We start from the raw sequence: 24758 nt of genomic DNA on the forward strand, positions 1-24758 counted from the left end.
TCTTGCATTTGTCCAGAAGACTAAAGCTGAGTTCTAAGCTAGTTTCCCAAATACTGGACAAAGTGCCAAAGTCCAACCTCAGTCCACACGGAAATATCAAGGCATATTACTATGCCAGCTTCCAGGCAAGATGAAGCTGGCTGGTTCTTGCATCCCACCTGTGCTGTGAGTAGAGTCCATGTGAAACTTTACTGCATGTCAGTGGAACTGCAGGTTTACCTTTCAACCCAAAGACAGTAAAGCAGCATCCTCACACCTTGCAGGACTCCAATTTAACTCTGTAGGAAGTATGCCATCTACTGATGCACTGTTTACTATACCCTTCCTCAAGTGCCTTCACACAGCCACTGACAAGAACCAGTCTTAGCTGTGTTTGCTGAAAAGAAAAATATTCCATGAATTTACAAGAAATAACAGCACTCTCGAAGCCAGTGAAATGTGTTTTATTTTAAGCCACTGCTAAAACAAGGACAAATTTAGTGCAACCTGGAGTTCGTAATCTGAAAACTGAATATAGTTAAATTACTAAAATGGCAAAACTTGTCACCATGATACAGTACAATACCTTCATATTCACTGAGTACAGTTACATAAACATTTAGTTATTCAAACTGCTTTTGGTATACAATTGCATCACTAACTGGGCTGTGAATTACTGTAACACTGCACAAATAAGCAGCAGTTCCAGCAAATTATAATAAATTTTAGTATTAAATACTATTCAGACATTAGAACAAAGGCCCTCTAGAACTACAACACCAGCTATACAACAGGAATGTACAAAGATGGTACAAAATAAAGTGACTACAGTGGCTGGGCTCTGTACCTGCCTCTTCAGAGCTCAAGTACAGTAAACGCTTGACAGTGGTGGCTCTTGATGAAAAGCCAGAATTCTTACAATAAAAATCATTCCTGAATCTTGTATTTCTCTTTGCAAATCAACTGTCTAGAACTACAGGGGTTTGCGCTGGTGTTTACTACTCACTGTGCTCCCATCTCCATCAATACGTTGCTCTTCATAGAAAAGGTCCCAGACAAAGTTACATTAGAAAATGTAACATTTAAAATATGACACCATTTTCGAGAGACCTAATTTGTCTCGGAATGTGGGTTGCTGGGTTTTGGGGTTTTGGTTGGCTTTTTTCTAAAAAGCTTATGCAATCTTTGAAAACTCAAGAACAAATATACTGCAGAAATTGCATTCATGTCTATCGCCTGAGCCACCTTTTCAAATCCTTGTTTTGAGACAGAAAATCGCCCTTGATTTTAGAGTATGGGTTTGAGTTTTGTTTGGTTTTTATTTTAAGGCTTTATGCATACTTTATATTATTTATGCACCCATTCTGAATGTTTAAACTGGTTTTAAATATGGCCAGTTCTAACTCTTGCTTTATAGAGGGTCTATTTCTCAAAAATGCTTTTTCTACAGAATCTTACAAAACATCACAACACTTCAATTTTTTAGAACACCAAATGTATTTATGAAGTGTTTGGATGATTTCTGAAACAATAACATCCTAGGATATATTTTTCTCAACATAAAAATTAAATTCTTTTCAGGGTTTCCCATCCAGAAAAAATGTAAGGTGAAACAAACTCCACCTTATTATGTTTGTTTATAAAGCAGAGTTGTCTGCTTTAAAGGGACCAGAATGTGGCCCTTCGTGTTTTTACAGTTTTCACTTACATTTCTGTATTTGTGGTCAGGAGTTTTAAACAAACTCAGTAAAAGTGTAATTTAAGACTTGCATTAGCAAAGAACAGCTTTTTCACTAATATGGCAGACAGTACCAGTTAGATATAGTCAGAGTAAGGTTTTCAAAGATTATTCCAACTATTAAATTGTAACAATTTTGCCAGGCTAGTTTAATGCTTTCCTAATTCCATACAGAAAGAGAAAAGTCAAGTCATTCAGAACAAATTTAAAACAATTTGTGTAGAAAACTGGTTTGATTTTGTTGCTTGTTTTCAGTAAAAATGAAGTATTTTATAACACTTTTCTCACAAAAATTTTGAAACTATGCTACTTTCCTCAAAGGCTAATAAAACAATCTCTTCCTTAATATAACACCAATCAATAGCTACACAACATATTTGATCCAGTCTGAAAACAAGATTCCGTTTATAAAAATAATTTTCAGTGCAACTCATATTTACCTAAATTTCTGAATAATTGTAAGCTTTGTGAAAGGCAGAAGATTGCACCATTCTCCACAAAAGTAAATGAAAAGAAAAAGCACTTCACCAACTTTATAAAATCCAACATTCTGAATAAATCAGTTAAAAAATGGCTGTTCCTGCGGTGGTTTTTGCTAGTTATGTTGTAGGTTTTTTTAAATGTAGTTTTGTACATTTACAATACCTTCAATATCTTTCTCAACAGAAACACTTTACTATACTCTATCCTCATGCCGTGACATCCCTCTTGGTGAGCAAAATTTAGTCATGAGGCTCTGCTTTTACCATTTTATTTCCTTGACATTTCAATTTTATAGGTAAATTTGTCCAAGTATATTATTGCTGTGTTAAGGGGAAGGTGCTACACCCAGAGAACTGTTTCAAATGTTTGTCTAAAACAATGTTGAAAATCAACCTTAAAAAAAAAAAAAAAAAAAAGAAGAAGGAATATGGGGACTGGGAGAGGAAAAAAAAAAAATCCAGACAGCTTTAATACAATTCTTTAAAAATATTTGCTACTAGGCCCATCTTCCAAATACAAGTATTAAGATAACTTCCCCTGACATGCTTTGGGCTCTGGAGAAAAATCATTCCTGATGCCTGGACTATATTACCTATAACAATACAAAAAACCTTGAAATGGCTTTTGGTCTTTTTGTCACATACATAGATTTTTCAATCAGTGAAATGATACATGAAGTGAGGAAATAAACGGAGCATAACAGAATTTTAATTTAGTGGTAGAAGTCTGCACTAGGAGTTCACATCACTGAGATCTCATACACAGATAGATAAACATACATATCTCTGTGTGTATTCACATGTGTGAACACATGTACGTGCACATACAAAAACATGAAAAATCTTTGGCTCTGTGAGAGAGGTGAACTTTGTGAGATCCAAGGCAGAAATCCAGATGACAAAAGAGGACTAAAACCAACAAGGTCTCTGCAAAAAGGCCAGTGGAATGCTTTCCCGAAACACAAAGACACTGCAAGAACAGCGCTCTTGAGTTTACCACTGTGACACTTCATAGTAATTCCTGGGATAGGGGAAATCAGAACTGCACATATGCTATTAAAACTCAGGAATAGATTTGGAGACCATATATCTCCTTGTTTGGGATCACAAACTTGTACACCATATCAACAGTATATTTTTCTCTGAAAAAGCTATTAAGATTTTTTTGTTCATCCAAAATCAGTAATGCTCTATGATTATTTGCCAAGTTTTAGGTGTCAACCTGGTAATGACCAGCACGTGCCTTTTTCTCTCAAAGGATATATAAATAACAAATCCCAAAAACCACTTTGAAACCACAGGGTCAGTAAAGGTCCAGATTTCCCTTCAGACAGAAAGGCAAATCAGCAGCATTGGTGAGAAACCTGACAAGACTGTTAAAAATATTCAATTAAAAGTGCCTTTAAAAAAAATTCAGTGAAGGTAGTTAACAAAAATGAAAAATCAATTTGCAAGAAATTTCCCCTTTACATTTTTATTAGCTTTCTTTGCTAAACACATGCTTGCTGAGGAACAAAGTCGTCTATATTACTGAAAAGAAAATTCATGTGTGGCTGCTTTGAAATAAAGAATTAAAACTAGTCAAAAAGATGGCCAAACTTCTCTCTTCCACTTTTAATGCATCTGTGTGAGAGACTGATGTACAAATTCTTTGACATGGAACTAGTGTCATAGAAGTATCTGCATACAAAAAGCCTCAGTAAAAAACGTAGCCATTTAAATTTGATTGGCAAGCTTCGGGAAACCTTACTGAAGAATTACATACGAAATTATGCTCAACTTCCCACTCTGCCCTTCTACCAGAAGTTACCAGGTCTACAGGAGTCAACAAAGGGGAACATGCATTTGCACCTCAGCAATTTCAGAGCAGACTCTCCCATCTTCACATAAAGTTAAAACTGATAAAGGTGGTTATGAAGACTGTATTAAGCGGGTAGGTCACAATTTTCTTCCTGGCAATGCTGTTCTTGGGCACATAATACCTGGCCAAGATGGATAATTTTTTCCATTATCTGCAGCAAGGTACTCCAGAGCAGATTCTTGCTGAAATCAGTGCTCTTAGTCCTGCTGTGAACGTAGCACACATAGGAGTGGGAGAAAAAGCTATCCTGGCACAATGGGAATCCTGAATATCATGTCTGAGACTGTCTCCTGCGGACTACTATCATAGACAAGGGCTGCTCATAAATATCTCAGTGGTATGAACACAGCAGTAAATACAAGTTATGCGTGGGTGGACAACACCGATTATGGACTGAATAAACATACCATGTGCACAGTATCACAAAGCACAGCACAGCTATTTTGACTTTCACCTCAAAGTCTTTTAATGCTGACTATTACTTAGACATTCACTAGTTGAATTTTACTTTACACATCTGTGTTCTTTCTGTCTCCTTTCAGAAGAGGAATGAAGTGAAGAGTGTTGCATCTTTGGATTTTTCAGACATTTTCCAGAAGCCAATTGACCAAAGATTTACTTAGAGCTTGATCTCCATCAGATGCTTTCTCTATCATTTCACAATATTTCAGCACTGCTTGCAAGAGATCTCCAACTTTCCAATCTCTTTCTCTCAGTCTTCTGGAAAGCTAAGGGGGAGACAGGAGAACACAAAACAAAATATTTTGATTGGGACATCCTGATTAAGTACAGAAGTTATTCTCAAAACATTAGGTCATAAGAGATCAGTTGTAATGAGTTAATCATTATTCCCACATCTATAAAAACAAAAACTTCCTCAAGAATCAAGCACTTTTCTTTAGGGCAGTCTTTACAAAACTTTCTTCTGGAGGGAGCACCATTTTCAAATTATGTGGTGCCACAGGTATGAGGGCTGTGGTTCATCAAGATTGCAGAAAACAGGAAATTCTGAACACAAGATTAAGACATTTGCCACCCCTCCCATGCCAATAATGCATGTATAAAAAGACAAAACTCTGTCTTAATAAAAGGATGTGGATTTTCCTTTCACAACATATAGTGTGGTTGGGGTGGCACAGACACTACCCTCAATGAAAACAGTGTCTTCAGAGTTGGGAAATTATAACATCTTGGGGAAGAGGAAAAGGTGATGATTAAGTTAAACTACCACTCAGGAGCAGAGATCAGTGTAGCTGAAAACATTTCTTTTCCACCAGGATCCAAATAAAAAAATCTTCCACTGCTGATGTGTCAAGCTCAGCTATATGTGTAAGAAAGCCTACCCTAAGGGAAGAATGAATTTGACAGCTTGCCCAGGAGTAAAAAACCTAACAACTTTGAGTTTAAATAAATAAATAAATAAATAAGTATATAAAACACCCACACAAACAAACCTTATTCTCTGTAGTTTTCTGGACACCTGTCAATGCTGCATTTAGTAAACACAGTTTAGACACCCTCCTTATTCTTTGGAGCTGTAGATTTTTATTCCTTTATAGTCCCTACCAAGACATTCCATATATTAAAAAAGTCATGCACAGTGTTCAGGGAAATATTTTTCACAGCTACAAAATTAAAAATTCATATAGTTTCTACTATGAGATCTGTCAGATTGCAATACAAAGTTCTATAAAAAATAAAAAGGAAGACAATCTTTCCCTGCTTCTTTACCTAGATGATGTTCCAACTGCAGCATGGCGGGTGATAGAACCGACAGAAAGAACATGGGCAAAAAAACATGTATCAAACAATTAACTTCTTGAGAAAACCATTAATTTGAACAAGCAAAAAAAATCCTCTCTAATCCTGAGTACAATTTATTCTGAACACTGGAAACTTTTCTCAGTGGAAAAAAAAAACCAACCATCTTTTCTATATAAGAGGGGACCAAAATCTGTAGCTATTTCTGTGAATTTTAAAGCAGAGCACAGGAAGTAGGAGTTTTATAGTCTACAACATGCAATTTTGTAAAGGATGTTTGTTGGTTTATAAAAGAATGGTCATTTTTCTTTCCTCTGCCAGAGGAAAGTGTGGCTAATGTCCAAATACCTACTTCAGCAAATACAGTATAAAACTGTCCAAAGAAGTTTTCCACCACAGTAAAACTACAGAGCTGGCACCTAAATTTTAATTTTAGGTTTAATCTCACTATTTCTTTAGATGACCAATCCCTTTCTTACTGCCAGACAAGTGAAAAACTAGCGTTTATTCAAAATAGGAATCTTAAAACAGCTAGGTAAGGTCTGATTAAAAACCGAATACATAAGATCTTTTAATCCAGGCACTTGCATATCCACATGGTCAGGCATCTCAAAGAAGTCAAGAATGATCTATTCTAATTTACTGGTTTCTTGTTATCCCTCCTAACAAATGTATTTTGTTTCAAACACAGGTATTTAACTTCTTTCTGCCTTGCTGAGGATAACATGTACCCTTAAGTAAGAGTTCATACCCAGCTGCAGCAAGTAATAAATACCCTGCCCTGTAGCAGTACTTTTGCCTTTTATGCAGCCACATCCCATGGGTGGCTCATTACCCGGCTGCGATCAGCTAACACAAGCCTTTCCTCCCTTCCAGAACTCACCACCTGCTCATATAGGAACCATCTGTTTGCGATGTGCCCTGAGCCCGGGCCGGTTCCCCAGGAAGCTGAGCTAACTCCCGAGGGTACCCAAGAGATGCCCCAAAGCCGCGGCTGCCGAGGGACCAGGACACCGCCCATGTTTCCTGCTGGGCTGCAGCGCCCTCTGGAGGGGCTCGCGCAGCTCTACAAGAGACAGACCCGGGCACCGCCAGTTCCAATTTAATTCGGTCTGGGTCAGAGATCATTCCAATTGGAAGTGCAACGGAATAAAAAGCAGGTAATCATTCTCTGCCTCCGGGGAGGGAAACAAAATTTCAATTTATTTTAACATAACTGCATCTGCAGAACTAAAAATAATCTATAAAACTAAGTGAAACAATTAACTACTGTAGCATTTTCAGGACTGCCTGACTACTGCCTGCCTAAAGGTCTTACCTTCAGGTGTCAACTCACTATCAATTTATGACTGAAGCGTCAAGTAGAAAAATATTATCATTTTTAAGGAGGGCACTGCTATTTTCCAGAGTGCTCTTTGCGGTATGTCCTCTTATTAAGGTAGCTGGAGTCATGCTCAGATACACAGCCAGCTAATAACATCTTTCCTGTGTGTCCTGCAGCATTGGCTCAAACCTCAGCATCACAATTTTGCAGTCTCTTAACTCAGAGTTGGCTGAAAGAACGAGACACTAAAGCAAAAATTAAAAAAAGAGGCACCTGCCATTGTTTTCTCTTACATATGATATTGCAATGGAAGATACCACTGTCTCACATACACAAAAAATAAATTATTATCAACACTTGTGGGTCCTACCACTATCCTACCTGAATATTTGCAATAAGCACGAAACAGATGAACAGATCTTTAAAAGAAAGCAAAAAAACTCATGAGGTCAGAATTACTGAATTACCTAATTACCTAACCCCAACTCATTCACATGAAAAAACCTTCAGAGAATGCTCAGCCAAGCATGAGAGAACAGAAAAAGTGATTTATTTTCTTCTTTGTGTTAAGGCACTTATAATCTGTAACCAAGAAAAAACATATGAATATAAGGATTAAAACCAACAATTTCAAATAGCACAGAAGTATTCTCAAACTGCCTTCCAGCTTACAAAAGCACAAAGTCCACTCTGTCAGAACTAATGTACAACAAAACATATTCCTGAAATAATTCTAAATCAAACATACCAAGCTCCAGAAAAAGAGAAGAGGACAGATATTTCTATATGCCCAAAACACATTTCCAAACTTTCTGGGAGCTTTCAAATAAGAATGCAAAACTTCCTACTCTCGAAATCAAATACACATTCCACAGTTACAAAGGCAGAAAAACACCCCAAAGTTATCATTCTCTTTGAGCGGTAGGAAGGGAGGAGCCTCTCTCAGGAAAATTCACAGCAGGTACAATCTGGACTGGCCTCCAGGTACCTTTCAGATTCTTACCACAAGTCTCCAGTAACTAAGCACCATAGGTGCACACATCCATCCAACTCTGGGAGTCTGCTTTGTCATACTGACCTTTACCTCCCAGTAACTCCCCTTTTCTCCCGAAATTATGATGCAAGCTTTGGAAAGCCCCAAGCTGAAGAGTCAATATTAAATTTCAGAACTGAGAGCAAGCTTTTTCTTCCTAAATATACTGGTAAGTACGTTAAGTCGTTTTTGCCAAGATCTTAATTGTTAAAATCATAATAATGGCATCACATTAATGCTTTTTCACATTACCAGGTCACAAAATATAAATATTTGATAATTATCATTCCTATGAGCCTCATCATTAGACACAATGCCTATATATCTATTAAGGTAGCCTTTCAATAACCAGGTAATGATAAAGTAATTTCTTGGTTGATTAAAAAAATACAGGTTTAATGTAAGAAGTTCCAGATTATCATGTGTAGTTTGGTGTGCAGCCATGAAATAGTTTTTATGATTTTATAGGAATAAAAAGTTTCTCTTACATGTTTCTGATGGAAATACTCAGGATAGCATGCACACCAAAATACTGAGCCTTTCCAAAGAGATACAAATTGCTAAAGCCCAGTGCTTTGTAAGTTTGATCTATAAAACCAAAATAAAGGCACCTAAGAATAAAATGATCTTATTGAGACTGCTTTTTAATAGCTTTGGTTTCACTTGCTGACGGAATAAAGACATAATATTTACTTATAAACTAAACTTCTTTCTAACAAGAAAAGGTGAAAAAAAAAAAAAAACCCTAGACAGAACATGTTAAGTTAGAAAAAAATTGCATGACCAAGTTCTCAGAAAGATTCAATTTATAGAGAATTAAATACTAAGTAAAAAATGCTTGAAAAAATATAATTTTCACCAAAAAAAAAATGTTGTAATTGCGTCCTTTTTGGAGTAAAAGAAATGAAACAAACAGCTTTGATGAATACTGGTTTATGTATAGTATTAAACAGGCTGTTCCACTTTGACCTCTCAGGATTTAGATGATGATTTTCCTCAGCAGTGAACAGCAAATAAAGTAATAGCAGCTGGTACATCACAGCAAATGGAAGTCAAAGAAATCCTTCCCCTTTCCCACCATCCATCAAACCCAAGTACTTACAAAGACAAATTCCCTTGCAGCAGTGTCACGAAAGTGAAGATCAGACACCTCTGTTTCAGAAGCTGCCAACCACTGGAGTGCTGCTCTGAGCTGGGGGTCCACTAGATTTGGTTCCAGATCAATATTCATTATTGATAAAGTCTTTCGGATTTGCTCCAAACCTAACATTAAATATAAAATCGTCAAATCTATAGCTTCAAACTGTTCCAAAATAATCTCTGTAGCTCCCTGTTCATAGACTATGTTATCTTAGAAAAACTCAATTTAGTATACACAGATAATATGAAAGGAAAAAATTACACTGGTCTCAAGTGTTTCAGCACTTTCCTATTAGGAAGGACCGTTTATCCCATTTACAACAGTGTGCAAACATAGCTGAGTATTAAAAGATACCTAAACTACATTGTATATTCCAAATGACAAGGAATTTAGCACAGACTTTCATAAACTGAACAGCAATGGCTCTCACATGGTCCATCAGTTACTTCTGTTTCCAGCTGCTATTTTTTGCTATGCCTTCACCTAGTGATTTTAAAACGTGTATATTTCTGAATTCTTTCCTGCCTCTTGAACTTCTCCAAAATATATTGCTGGTTTTACCAAGGCATATCCAGTTTTTCAACACTACTTTTAAGAGAAGTTCCAAAAATTAGTATTGGAAGAGCAGCTGTGTTAATAACACTTAGGAACTACAGTATTGTCACCTTCTGTTCCCAAGCTGAGTTTCTGTATCCAGCTACCACGGTGATCCTTTGTCACACTCCCAGAAACAACTAGGAACATACACAGTGCTCTCCAAGTTGAAGTCACTACTTCCAGACTACTGAACTTGACTCTAGAAACATGGAATGTATTTGCAACAAAAACATATATCCATGTTGAGTTTACCTCAATCTCACTACTCCTCCAACTAAGATTACGAAAACCGAGGTACGTAAGGTATTCATTCCTAACTGGCAAAGTCAAGCAAGTTGAAACAGATTCCCCCAGGAAGTAAAAGAAAGAGAAAATTAACTAGTAAAACTGTCCAACAAAACTGTGCTTTTAATGGATAACTGAGTATTTGTCTAGGAGCCCCAAAATTTAACTTACTAATAGGGGAAAGAACAATTTTTAAAAAATCATGACAGTGGGTGGAAAGTATTGTGGTAACATTGCTGGGAAATTTTGGTACATATTTTTAGTCTTATAAAATAGATGTACATTTGACAATAAGGCTTTGATTCAAATTCTTTGGTGAACAAGGCACAGTCAGCTTAGAAAAAGCCAGACACTTTCAGGTATGACATGAACAGAACTTCCAAATGTGCAAGACCAGGTACAAAGGTTTTCTACCTAGCAACAGTCCTACAATGACAAACAGAAAGAGCCTTTTCAAAACAATAGTGAGAAGGTGAGGAACTTATACAGGAAAAATTTCACTAGAAAATCCTTAATACAGTATAAAGCAGCCTGTTGCACTACAGACAGCAGGCGACATCTAAACCATGTAAAGAAAAAATCCAATCACTATTCTAATTGAGCAATTTGAATATTTTAGATGCCAGAACTTTTTTAAGTTGAGACCAAAAGAAAGCAATAACATACTGATAAAGTAGATGAAACCTACAGAGCAGAAAATATTTTAATTGTAATTATTCTGAGGAAAAAATACTCAATAATTTAGTTTTGTTTTCTTATATTCTTACAGTCACATCTGATTTAATAAAATTAAGAGATGTTGGTCATTTACATACATTTTCCAGGAGTTTAAAAGGAGAGGAAAAAAACCCAAACAAACCAAAAAACCCTAAACCCACACATTTTTCTGCTTACATCAAAACTACTTGAAGATGTGCAACAAGGCTGAATAACCTCTGTAAGGAAGTAGCAGAGGTTTCTGGAAACGCTTACTTATCTTCAAAATATACCCAACACAAAGAAGAGCTCTGTTACAACTTGTTCTAACGTTAGCTCATCTTAAAACCATCTTCACACACTGTGTATTCAGGCTGTTTTCAGTTAACAACCTCTGGCACATCAATCAGACTGGAACCAAAGCACAGAAAACTTCTACAAACCACAAAGTCGTACCAAGGTTCTGGACAGACCACATGTCACACTTCACTAAGAAGAAAGAGAATAGCAAATGCATCGAATCCAAGATTTTTATTGTTTTTCATTACTCTCTCCCAAGATCAATGTGTCCAGTTTGAGTAACTTCTTCAGCATGTTGAATGCAGCCTCGCGGATGCATTGCCATGGCTCCTTATCAAATATTGTTAAAAAAAGTTAAGCTGTGCATATAAATTCCCACTTTCAACAAGCTGGTCAAAGTTCCCTACCTTATATTCTTATATATATAATACCTTATATTATATTAATGCATATGAGCATCAGTAACTAGCACTTCCCAAAGGCTGTAAATTTCAGTGCATTAAGAGGATTATGTAGGGCATTAATCTAAGTATCCATTCTGACACTTGACTAACACTCATTATGATGAATAGGGATAATAGAGTTGTCATCTTGTTTTGCAGACTACAAAGGCAAAGAATTAACAAAATAACTAATGGAGTGTGCAGAGGACAAGAACAGAAGTATATGCTGGAACTGACATTACCTTCTACAGGATCCTTGGAATCTTCATCTTTATCTTCTGTTCCATCACTGTATTTTAATTAAGAAAACAAAAATATGAATCCAATATATGTACTAAAGGTAGTAAATCCTAAGACTGTAATGAAGGATAAACAACAGGAAGATCATAAAAGAATTAAGGAGTGATCATGAAAAGCAGCTTTGCTTCTCACACCATTTCATGTTGTAAACAGACTTATCATCAACTTCACAAGATTTGCTCTTAGGAAAAGAAGGGAGAAGAGAGAAACAAGAGAAAGGTGTTAAAGGTGTTACTTATTGATTTTAATAGTTTTGCTTCATATGTGAAAAGGTTGAGCCATCTTATGTCCCAGATATGAACAGCTATAGGTAAGCCATAAGTGGTCTATAAAAACTAATTATTAAGCAATTTTGAAAGTTTACACAAGCTAAGGGAAAAAACCAAGAAATCCTGTAGGAAGCAAGCTCTAGTTTGCATGAAAAAAGTAAATCTAAAGACTTGTAAAACTGCAGGCAAAAACATGCAAAAAAGGGACCTTTTTGCAAGCAAAACACATTCATCAGTTCTAGCACAGCAAAATTTAATCATTCAGCGTGGATTAATTAATGAAAAAATCATATTGTGATTAAGTGAGAAGAGTGTGAATAATGTATCAGCATAAAAAATGCACTGTATTTTTATTTTCAAAAATGATGATTTCATGCATTAATTATGAGGAACCCATCTGGTTTATATTTCTCAACTCAACCAACCTGTCTGATGTTGGAAAGGATAAATTCTCCTCATACATATCCCCTTCTAAACCAAGACTGCTCCAGCTACTGCTGTTACCATTACTGCCAGGAGAAGAAGAAAAGACAGCTGAACTAGAAAAGAACAATAGCTCAAACTAGAACCTTCATTTTCCTTACAACTTTTTTGTCAAGACATTTAATGCAAGAGCACTGAAACTTTCTAGATAGGTTTGCTGGAACAAACATGACTCCCAGTGCTATCCAGAGCAGCAATGTGCACAATAATACAAAACTAGCAGGTTTCAGCACACAGGTTAAACTATTAATTTGTACTCATTAATTTTCCAGATCAATGCTAGCAGGAATTCTGTCCTCAGGTCTAAGCACATTGCTCATTATTTACAAAAGCTCAACAATTTCAAAAGGATTACTCATAGGAATATGGATTACATCTGTATTATTTACTTAAGGAACAGCTAAGAGTTAATAAAATTATGTATTGTGAAGACAACTTCACATACCAAATCCTTTCATCTCATGCCAAAAAATCCAGTAACAATCTCCAACAGCCTGATGAGAAGGAATTCCTACAGTAAATATATATTTTTTTTAAATTTTGAATATTGTTCTGCAAGTTGATCTTTTTAAAAAAAAGGAGGTTGAAAGCAATACTGAAAAGATTATTTCACTCCCCATTACAAAAATACTGCATTTATTCTATGACTACATTCAACCCAATGCAAAGAACTGGAAAAACTGAGCATGATCCTACACTCGTTAATTTTAGTCATTATAAATAACAGTTTGTTAAGCCTGTCAATATGTACAAGATTGAGCAACTCATGTGATCAAATCTCTGTTCTTCAACTTCATACCTCCCCCAGAGCATGTCTGGAAGCCTTCCAAGAACAGGACTTCCAAATATCCAGCATTCTCCAAGAAAGTACACTGTCTGCTAGAGATGGCACGAGAAGCCATGGAATAACTGCAGAGAACAACTGCTGCAAGAAAATGTTTTCTTCACCTAAGTTTTATGTGACTGTTAAAGCTCTTTTCCGCTCATACCACACAAGGCAAATAGCAAAATGGTGGAAGAAAATATTTCAAGAGGCAGACACTAATCTCTTCCAAGTGTTTGCCAGTAACATTATCAACTATCAGTGTCCCTTGCTCTCCAGAATGCCTGCTTGGATCCTAATTTCAAAACAGCGAAGTAACAGCAGGTTAGCAATCCAGCAATATAAACACACCCAAACAACATGAAAAAAAGTCTAAGAAGATGCAAGTGCTTCACTCAGTACATTGTTGCTTATTTAGACTACATGTCCAAAGAAAATTCAGAGTTCTCTTGTTACACAAACAAGAAAAAAGAAAATCAAAGAGCAGAAGCTTTGAAGAAACCAACTCGCAGAAAATGAAAACCTGGTCTAAACAACATTTCTCAAGCTACTGTGTGAGACTTTCACACTCAATATGAAGTATTGAATTTGGCTTAAAATGGTTAAATTACAGGTATAAAAAAATTTAATATAGCCTACTGATATCAATACTTTGCACTCACACAGCCACTTTCACTGAAAGTTACAGATGCAGAACACAAATAGAAGTAAAAGCTGCCCTGGTTCTCAGACTAAAAGATAAAGAATTTGCAATCTAACAGAGTAACCTCTGCACACTACTGTTCTGATTAGGTAAGAGACTTAATACACTTTACAGAGATCAGTCTTGGTCTGAAATAATCATATATATTGAACCATATGATTACAATGAGGTATGAGAAAGGGATGAGACCTTTTTGTAATTAACAGTCTTTAAAATAAACTCCTGTAACCACAAAACAAGCAATGAGCATACAAAGGCATTATAATGCCTCTGTAATGGTTCATGCAGCTCTTCAATGAGCCAGCAGAAGAATAACAAGAAAAGCAAGAGGCTTCTGCTCTGACTTATAACCCAAACTGGATGGTGGATGAAAAGCCTATGTCCACACCTATGCTTACACCTACACAGGAGAGAAGGCTTAAGACCTTTTTAATTCTAAATTTAAGTCGCTAGATTTAGGCATGAAAAGCAGAAGACACAAGCACTTTCCTACATAATTAACTACCAAGTTCTCTAAATAACTTTCATCTTGATGGAGCTGCCCACAGGAAGCAGTGAATTAATTTCTTGTTTTGCTTTGCTTGTGCATGGCTTTTGCTTTACCTGTTAAACTGTCTTTATCTCAACCAATTCTCTCCCCCATCACACCTTGGGAGGAGTGACTGACTGGCTGGGTGGGGCTTAGCTGTCAACTGGGATTAAACCAAAACAGCGCGTTATTACCGAATATCTTCTTGTTACAGATCTCCCCCTGGGTATCATTTTTTACTCAGAGCAAATCCTGAGATCCTTCCTTCCACCTGATAAACCTCAGCAACACAAATGAACACAGGTGGTGTTACCAATTTTACCACAATCAGTTCTTTAAAACCACCTGATCAATGAGCACATGCCTGTTTCCTCCACCAATACCCTGCTATCCAAATTATGGCCTCCCTTCTATGAGTAACATGTTAATTCCGGTCACTCCTCCTCTAATGAGCCACAGATTTTCTTCCACGTTATATAAATTACCTTCTTTCATTTACATGTTTTGGGAATGATAAACAAATAACAAATAAACACAACATAGGCACTACTGGTCCAGAAATTTTTTTATACTTTTTCCCATTATCAACTAACCTATATTTTATTGTGTATTTGTGACTGCCAATATAGAGAATATTCTTCCTTATACTTGGATTTTCATCATCATTTTCACTTGTTCAAGAGATAATGTTTTACTAAAATAACTCTAAGTTAATGTATTCTTTTACAAAATTATTAAGCTGTATGAGTGATAAATTATAGTAGTGGTTAGATTAGATTATTTAGTTCAGCAAAACATGACAAATATTGCAGACATTTATTTGAGTAGTTTCACATTGGAACCAAATAACCTATTTATACATTACTTAAGCAAGCATGTCTCCCATACTTTCTTTAATCTCAGCAATGCTGGAAGTACAAAGTAAAGAAAAAATCTCTCTCCCATTTCTGCTATTCTTCAACAGAAATGCTGAACTTTGTTATATCAATCATAAAAAACTAAGTTTACTCGTTCCTCATACATTCCTTATATAGAAGCTCGGGCCACAGCTCTGAATATAATTCTCCCTGGAAACAGGCAGAGACATTGCAGATTTTAGAATTTCCATTCTAATCTTCATTAGTTATCAATCGGCCAGAGACAGTGCAGTGAGAAGCTCTGCAGAAAACACTACTACCCTGACCAGGTTAAGTTCCAATATTACACACCTGCAAGACCATGGTTAGCAGTATATAAATACTCCACCAATGTCAGTGAGAGCAGCTTATAAATTCCAGTCTCCAAAAAGATAAAAATAGCTGTAAAAGCTCATCATGCAAATCAAGCTACTATTACTTCTTTTCAAAAATAATCTATATAAAACACTTTCTCAAGGATTAAGTTTTAATATTTTAGAGCACAACTTATAAACTGTACTCTCAAGCTGTATTTTACACCAGGTGGTTGTTTTTAAAATGCTTACACCTTTTGCTAATACTTAAAGTTTATATGCACAATTTTACTTGATGTGACTCCCTGGCATCAATGACAATGCACACTCCACATATTTTACAGAGTAGGAACATTCATGGCCAACAGCATTCTGTAAGATAACAAAATCATAATATCAGAGCCATTTTTAACAAAAAAAGTCATTGTGTGTTGAAGAAAAAAATAATCTCTTCTCCCCCAAACCCTAGGAGAAATACACTTGATGGTAAGTTATTTGATGCCAAAGTAACTGTTTAACTATACTAACATCTTTATAATTACCTGTCACTTAGGTGAAGAAAACTGCTGCTCTCATCAGGATGTTCATCTTCAAAACTTAGATTGGACCAACTCCCAGTGCTATCATCACCAATACTAAGACTCATCTGCTGGCTAACAACTGATTCAACAGAGTGAAATCCTTCTCTTCCAACAGAGCTAAACAAAAATTTAAGACAAAAACATCACTGCATTTCATGCTGATCAGTGTTAGCTCATTCACAGCAATTTAACACCATTCCAATGACAATAAATTCCATTGAAAAAGAAAAGGTGGGGAATCCCTTAATCTGTGCCCTATTCTTAACACAAGAGATAGTGCAACCAAATGAAACTGCAACAACAACAGGCTTAGGTCAGGGATTGCTATTTGGAATTCTTTCACCAGAAGTCGAAGGGAGTGGTACAAAGAATTTTCTCATTTGGAATATTTTTTGCTATACAGCACAGAAGGCATCGTAGCCTTGCAGACTGTGTATTGAGGTACACTTTTCAAGCAGAAGACTTACCATTTCTGAACTTGCTCACCATAGGACAGTTTGGCTATTTTCCCCGGCCTGCCTTCAGTGCAAGCAGCTAAGTGGTCTGCTACTGCAGGCAAAGTGCTTAAGTATAAACTGGTGTCTAAAATATTAGGATTCCATTTTGTAAAAAAAGCTTTCTGCATAAAAAGATCTGGTTTTCTCCTTCAAGAAAGTGTAGCAACACATGACTTGTACAGAATTTTTCCCCTCAGGAAGTAAGTTTGATTTTTTATCCAAAAACCAATCGAGCAACCATACCCCATAATAGTGAATCTTTAGAAGATACTCAAAAAAATTCATTTAAAGAAGTGTGAACTCCTTATTAAAAAAAAAAAGCAAAACCAAAAACAACCTACAAGATGGGAACATGCAGTTATGAACTAACTTTCATGTGCACACTGTGATTATCTATATATACATGAAGCGGTAGGAAGTTCAAGAAAAACTATCATCCTACTCACACATAGCAAGCAGCCACAGTAACATTCACTATTTAAAAAGACAACCTTAACTACATCATTCCTAACACTTTGCTCCAGTGAGCATGAATTTGTACAAATATGTAGCTGAACTGGAACCCATCAGGGTAATAAAAAAGGTCATTTTCCTCATTTTTATTTAGTTATACCAGCACCAGTTCTCTACTTTACATAAGGCAGTTTCTCAAGAAACACGCGCATTACATATCACACACTAGATGACAATATAAGAAACATTTATAAATTCCGTCACAGCAAAATTCTAATATCATCTTCTTGCCACAAACTTAATAACAAACAGTATCTCTTTGAACCCTGCACTTTGTCACTGGCATATTCTAACTAGAATTTTTAAACAAAGTGTCATCTTTGATACCATAGGTATAGAAAAACATCACCACATGACTACTTTCTTTTTTTTGTCACACATTGAGTAAGGACTCAACCCTGCTGTGCAAAGACCAACAATATATTACCCAATAGCACTTTTATGCTGTTAGTATGTATGTGTTTCATACCAAACCTTGAAAAATTTAGTTCAATCCCACTGTGGCCTTTAGCCACTCAACATATAAAGATCAATATTATTGTTCATCATGGTGCCCCTCTAAACATCAGAGAAAGAAGCCAGTGTGAGGAATTCCCCTCAAAAAAAAAAAAAAAAAAAAACACCCAAAACAACCAACCAAAAAAAAATTAAGGAATATAAGTATTACTTCAAAATTAAAAAAACAAAATGGTAAGGATTGCTCTTGAACCTGAAGAGATTTCACTCTGATTAAAGCACACTCTGTTTTAGAGAACAATAGTTTGCTACAAATTTATTGTAGCAAATATTTCCTATTTATAGGTCTACTAAAGTATGTCACCCTTTGCTAAATACACAAGAATTTCAAAGTCAATTATTCCTTCGTTATTGTACTACTATTCTATAAACTAAAGTGTGGTTTAGTTAGGTTTTTTTTTCTTAAAGCAACAGGTTATTTTTTTTCTTTTTTTTTTCAGTAGTAAAGACAATATCACAACACAGCCATAATAAAAAATGAAGTTTTCATGCTACAAAGCAATGGCTCATGTGGCCAGCATCAGATGTTGAAGAGGAAGTACCAATAGGGAACAAATCTGGATTTTGTCACCACTCATAGATCAACAAAACCTGTAAGGACTAGTATTCACTACTGTAGGTACTATTTTCAAGTTGAAAGAGTAAGTTCCACTTATTCACCTTCTGGAACATGTGTGCTGATATACATAGTATCCTCAGTTTCAAGCTCACACAGGTGGAAAAAAGCTTTTTCCCCCCTAGTTCTGAGTAATTTAAATAAAACCAGAAGAATAAAAAGAAAATATTCAGAACATAGAGTGTATCTTTCTAAGAAAATATAATAAAATTCCTTCTGAGCATATATTTGTATTACCAATCCTTTTTCTGGTACAAAATGCAACAAAGAAGAGAAAATTAATATTACCTTGTGGTAACTGCCTGACCAATATTAGTCATAGCTGATGTCATTATTTCAGTAGTAAGGCTTCCAGCAAAACTGACTCCATCTTGTCCAGTACCACTGTCAGCTGTCAGACTTGTGTAACTCTGCTCTCTTTCTGCTTTCTCTACAGCTGCAATAGCCCCCTTGTCAGAAAACACTGTCCTCTGTTCTACGTCAACATGAATTTTGGGAATATCGAGCTGAAACACTCTTGAATTTTGACAGGCATCACCCAATCCAGTATGAAGAAGATGCCGCACTGGAATGCAGGATTCTTGTGCAGGTAGATGATGGGATGTACTTTCTGTACAGTACCGATGTTCCTTCACACTGCAGCATCTACAGACAGTTCCAGAAAAAGGAGACAGTTTCTCAGTATATGAGAGCTTATCCCCATTTTTTCTGTTATCAGCCACATGGAGAACAGCTGACTCTAAACTCATTTCTAGAGTATCATCTGCTACTTTCCTAGCATATTGTTCTATAGCTTGAATTATGCCTTCACTGTAGCCATTTTCATTTATATTACCTGTACTATGATAGAGTTTATGATCTGGGGAGAAAGGAAGAAATGTCCTAGAAAACCTTCTTTTAATGAGATCCCCTGTGACTTCATCAAATTCATTCTTTTTATATAGACAGGAATCTGTTAGAGACTTTGGCAAACACGCTCCTGACATTTTCAGTTTCTTCCTGACATCACAAGTGATACTGTGAGCAAGGGATTCGGAAAAATACAACAACTCTGAACATTCCATTCTCTGTGCGCTCCTCTCGAACATTTGGCCTTCACAGAGATGAATGCTGCTTTTCACTTGCTGTACTGCATCTTTATTCTCTGCTTTGATCAGCTCCAGCTTACCATTTACCTGTGCATTTTGCCCAGGAAATGTCTTTCTGCTGTATCTGAATTTGGTTTTTCTAGCAGCTTGCTGCAAGCCCGATTTGATAGACCTGTAAGCAAGTCTGCTGGCGTACTGATCCACCAACAGCTCACCGTTACCTCCTTCTCTTTTCAGAACCCGGATAACATGATCTGCGTATTCGTCAGTCACACTTTCACAGCTCGGGTACTTGGAAGTCAAACCTGTCGTGCCTGAACCTTGTGGTAAAGAAAGCACAGATGAATCTCTCTCCCCAGGCCACTGGTCCCACATTGGGCCACACCATTCTTTTGAACTGCCATCTTTATCACCTTTTCTCAAATAAAAGCAATCCACGTGGCAGTTAACGCGCTTCAACCTCAACAGCTTACAATGCCTTGATTTCACTACTTTCTTGGCCTCATTGATGACTTTTCCTGCCATATCACCTGCATAATTCCACAAGGAATTGCATGTCTCTTCTGGGATATTTACAAATGCAGTACACCCGCATATTTTCTTTTGCATACCTAACTGAGCCTGCCTACCAGCTTCTCTTTCGTTTGTTTTACCACCTAAATGGGAAGCAGCCATTTCAGTCGCTACTGAAATTATGTGGCTAGCTAGACAATCTGCATAATGAATTGTTTTTGCTGAATGCTCCTCTTTCTCAACAGGCATTTCAGAATGATCTTCATCTTCACTACTTTCCACTTCTTCAGAAAGCGACCGCATGAGTTTCAGCATAAATTCCTCATTTTCCAAAGAGTCGTGTTCAGTTCCAGACAAATCAGTAATGAACGGATTGTAGGGTGTAGAAGGTGGTGTTGCAGGTGCAAATTCCTTTGCTAATTCTCCCTTGAGTTTCTTGGACAGCTTTCTTAGGTTTGTTTCAGAACTACCTAGACATGGTACTAAAGGAGTCGGTGGGGGTGTATCAGGCATTAGACAAGTATTTCCAAGTTTCAGGCTTGATTTTTCTTCCATCTGCAAAGCACCTTCACTGCCAAACATCTCAGAAGAAAAGCTATTTGCACGCAGAAAACAATCAGTCTGCCTGTAATTCAAAGCTCCTGCTGATAGTTTCTGGGTATCACTTTTTCTGGAAGGCTTGTTTAAGCATGTTATTGAACAGCTTCCTGTGTCAGTACAGTCCTCTAGAACATGCTTAGCAAAAGTCACAGTGGAACAAGGCGGTGGTGATTTTGAAGAAAACTTGTTTCTTTTTTGTTCCTGCCAACAATCTTTAGATTCTAAAAAACTCTGAACAGAATGAGTTGGAGTAAGAAATTTACATGGATTATTTGAAGGCAACTGTTGTTGTTCCACAATTATAGAAACATTACTTTGTTTCTCAGCCTCTTGCTTCTTTATCACACATTGTTCTTTTTGATTGGTATCTCTGTAAGTCTGTGAGCTCACATTACATGTTAAATTCTCACTGGTGTTGCATAACAGAGTTTTACTTTCTTCCACAGATTGTTTTATGACATACTTTGCCAAATGGTCTGCAAACATGCTCTTGGGGGAGTCTTCACCAATACCTTGCACATACGTTTTTTTATCTATAACTTTTCTTGTTAAAAAATCTGAATACTCTTCTACTGCTTTTGTTACTCTAGATGAGGTTATGGCTTCATAAGCTTCATTTACAATCATATCTACCATAGTTCCAGAGAAAGTATTAATGCCTTTTGACCCACTTGTTAATTCTGAATTATTGTTCATTCCAGATCTGTTATTTGTTAGTTTGGTATCATTCTCGTTACAAAAGAGTGATGGAGTACTTTCAGTACTTTGACTGTGATCTGAAGTTAGATAAATATTTCTGAAAGAAGCTACTTCCTCCTCTCTCTTTCTGCTTGTGAAAAATGGATGAGTGGAGTCTTTCGATGCTTTCATACTGTCATCAGCATTTGGAACAGTGGATGCTTTTGCTTTGTAAGCATCAGAGGAAACCTGTTGCTGACAAAGAGCTCTTCCAGCTAAAGGCACAGGTATTGAACTCACAACACCGGAGGTACAAAATAGAGCTTGCTGTACTGTATATTCCTCCTTGGAGTCTTGGATTGGCTTTAGTGCTACTCTATCATTAAAATTAGGAGAAACTGTGGAAGTCTGTGTTGACTCTAACATACTTTCTGCACTTACATATTTGATATTGTCCATGGAAACACTAATGGCTGCTTGTGTTGTGAAGGTCACATCAACCTGAGATAGTTCAATAAATGCCTCCTGAATGACAGATTCAGACAAATCTCGGGCATAGGATCTTACCACTTTGTTTTCATAATCAAATGATGAGGGCTGTGCAGTAGGTGTTGATGGATATGAAAACTGGCATACTTCCATGATTCCTTCAAACACAAGTTCTTCAGCAAGGTCAGCTGCAAACCGTGCAACGGTATTGGTAAATATTTGTTTCTTTACCTGACGTAATTCTTTCAAAGCACCAGTTATAGCTTCGCTCACCAAAAAGTTTGCTATGCCATTAATGGCACGCTCCTTCAGCGAGATTGCTCTACGTCTTCCAATCTCATAAAAAGCCATTTGAAAGACTGAAGAAGTCAACCTAGCAGCCAAATGGCAAAGTGCATTTGTGCATGAAGAAACACCTTTCTGGAGGTCTTTAAATGCACTGCCAAAACTTTTTTCAACCAATTCAGTTGCAAATTTTTGAATGCTATCTCTGATCATTAGTGACTTATGTTTAGATTTTGCTTGCTTCTCTGGTTCCTTACCAGTTTTCATTTTGAGATCTGCAGCCTGCCTCTTCTTCTCTTTCAAAGTAACCCTTTTGTGCTTCGAATCAGTCTCTACACACACTTGCTCTGGTGAGGACTCAGAAAAAAAAACAGAACCCAGTATTTCAAATGAAACGCTGTCAGCGTATGCTGAGTAACTGCTATAAGCTGCATCACGGTGACTTGGACCTGTCCCATCTCCACCAAGATTAATTCGACACAAACATTCAGAAGAACTGCAGCTCCCTAGTGGGCTGAAGGCCGATGTTCTAATAGGGCTGAAGAAGCTTCCATTCTCTTCCCCTGATGTTTTAACCGGGCGAGGGGAATCTGGGACCTCAAAGATGCTGCTGTACGGTGATTCTGGCTTACGAGGAGTTGGTTTCTTTACATTGGCTGGGAGAGTGGGACGATCAAACTTGAATTTCTGAGGATTCATTGTAATGCTTGCAGAAGACAATTTTTCATGTGCAGTCCTCCTTTTCTGGGCAGGATTCCCTAGGATGGGATTCCTAGTAATTTTACAAGAGTTTTCCAAGGTTTGTTCCAGCTCATCAAACTGATCAAAACTATCAAAAAATTCACTTACTTCTGAGTCTGAATCCTCTATACCATCTTTTACTACTGGAATTTTTGGCAGCTGAAGTTTTGCCTTCAAACTTTTTTGATATCCTTCTTCATCTAAGAAGATGATGGGGCTTGGGCTGGAGCAATCTGACTCAGAGGATTCAGCTGGAGAGGAAGAAAACAATGTTTTACGTAAAAAATTAACACCTTGTTCAGAAGGATTATATGGCTTATAGAAACTCCTTTGTATCCAAGGATCAGAAATTGAGGTTGTAACTGAATTCTTCACTGAGGACAGCTCCTTAAGTCCAAAAATATCAATCAAAGTAGAAGATCTGGCAGATGACTTTTGATGTGCAGAACCCACAAGAATCTTTGAGTCAACAGGTTCTACACTTTGAGCAGGGATGGTCTGTGAAGCAGCATCTCGATGGTTTTGAGAAGTAAAGCTGCATGTACCTGAAGGAAAAAAAAAAGGTAAAAAGAGATTGCTTCAAAAACCAAGAATTTCCACAGAACTACAGCAAACTGGACAGATTTTAATGGCAACTACTGGGTTTACTATTGTTGCAAAATGCTAGCTTATCTTTCATGATTCAAGCAATCTTCCATTTTCTTTAAATCCTATTACACAAATTTAATCACTGACAAATTAATGTATTTTTTAGCACACAAAGCAGAACAAGATTTTATTTGATATCCATTTGACACTGAGATAAGAATCTTTGGTTTATGAGTTGGTAAACTGTAGTGAAAAGAGCAAAAAATTAATTTTTCAATCGTATAATATCCCTTTACAAAGCATGATAAATGTAAAAAAATTACAATTTATTTACATTTACTTTCTTATTAAATCCCAACAGCCTAAATTTCAAATACCAATTTCTAAAAGCGTGCAAGAACTTACCAGCACTTTGTATCTTTGAAGATTCATCTTCATCTAAGTGTTCAAAAGCAGTGACAAAATCATCCTCAATTGAAGAAACTGACTGATTGGTGTCATCATCTTCTCCATGGGTTGTCTCTGTTTGATGTTTTTGTGAAGAGTTTATTTCCACAGCATACCTTATGCCTGTGGTATACTTGCTTAGCAAGGTAAATATATAGTCAACTTTGATCCTTGGGAATGAAGGAGACAGTCTCATCACACAAAACACTTCAGGGAGCTGATTCTTGAAAAAGAGAACAACAAGAAAACAAACACAGCAATCTTCAAGGGATCCCTTCAATGCATTTTTATGAAAAGTAAATAATTTAAAAATATATTCAATACATGAAAATAAATTCAACAGTTTGTGTAAAGTGATAGCCAGAATGACTTACTCATTTTTGTAACTTCTGCATTTTGTATAAATCATTACAATAATGTAACACAACCATGATAACATGTAGCCAAGAATCTATTAAAGAATGCATGTTAAAAATATGTGGAGGAACACAGTATTTCAGAGCAGGTTTATGCTGTATAATACTTCAGTTTATAGGGTATCTGTTTCTTCGAGGTACCTTTTATCTTATATGCAATGTGTGTAACTGGAACAATATAAAAATAAAAATAATGGAAATTACATCATTAACAGCATTTATAATTTCTTTTT

General features: G+C 36.5%; 1 protein-coding gene across 5 annotated transcripts in view; it reads right to left on the bottom strand.

The window, feature by feature from the left end:
• Positions 1-491: 491 nt before the first annotated feature.
• Positions 492-24758, bottom strand: part of AKAP11 (A-kinase anchoring protein 11) — a 44824-nt gene continuing 20557 nt past the window's right edge. For 2 of the 5 annotated variants that reach the window (XM_082278511.1, XM_082278514.1), the window contains 7 exons: positions 24068-24332; positions 18969-23619; positions 16500-16655; positions 12635-12718; positions 11883-11929; positions 9281-9441; positions 492-4788 (listed from right to left, as the gene is read on the bottom strand). In XM_082278511.1, coding sequence (XP_082134637.1) covers positions 4642-4788; positions 9281-9441; positions 11883-11929; positions 12635-12718; positions 16500-16655; positions 18969-23619; positions 24068-24332 — 5511 coding nt within the window. In that variant the 3' untranslated portion in view covers positions 492-4641. Of the gene's footprint in view, positions 4789-9280; positions 9442-11882; positions 11930-12634; positions 12719-16499; positions 16656-18968; positions 23620-24067; positions 24333-24758 lie in introns of those variants that run through there. The other 3 variants (XM_082278513.1, XM_082278512.1, XM_082278515.1) reach the window with 3 other exon arrangements.

Source organism: Coloeus monedula (assembly GCF_965178545.1).
Source record: "Coloeus monedula genome assembly, chromosome: 3".
NCBI classification, from domain to species: domain Eukaryota; kingdom Metazoa; phylum Chordata; class Aves; order Passeriformes; family Corvidae; genus Coloeus; species Coloeus monedula.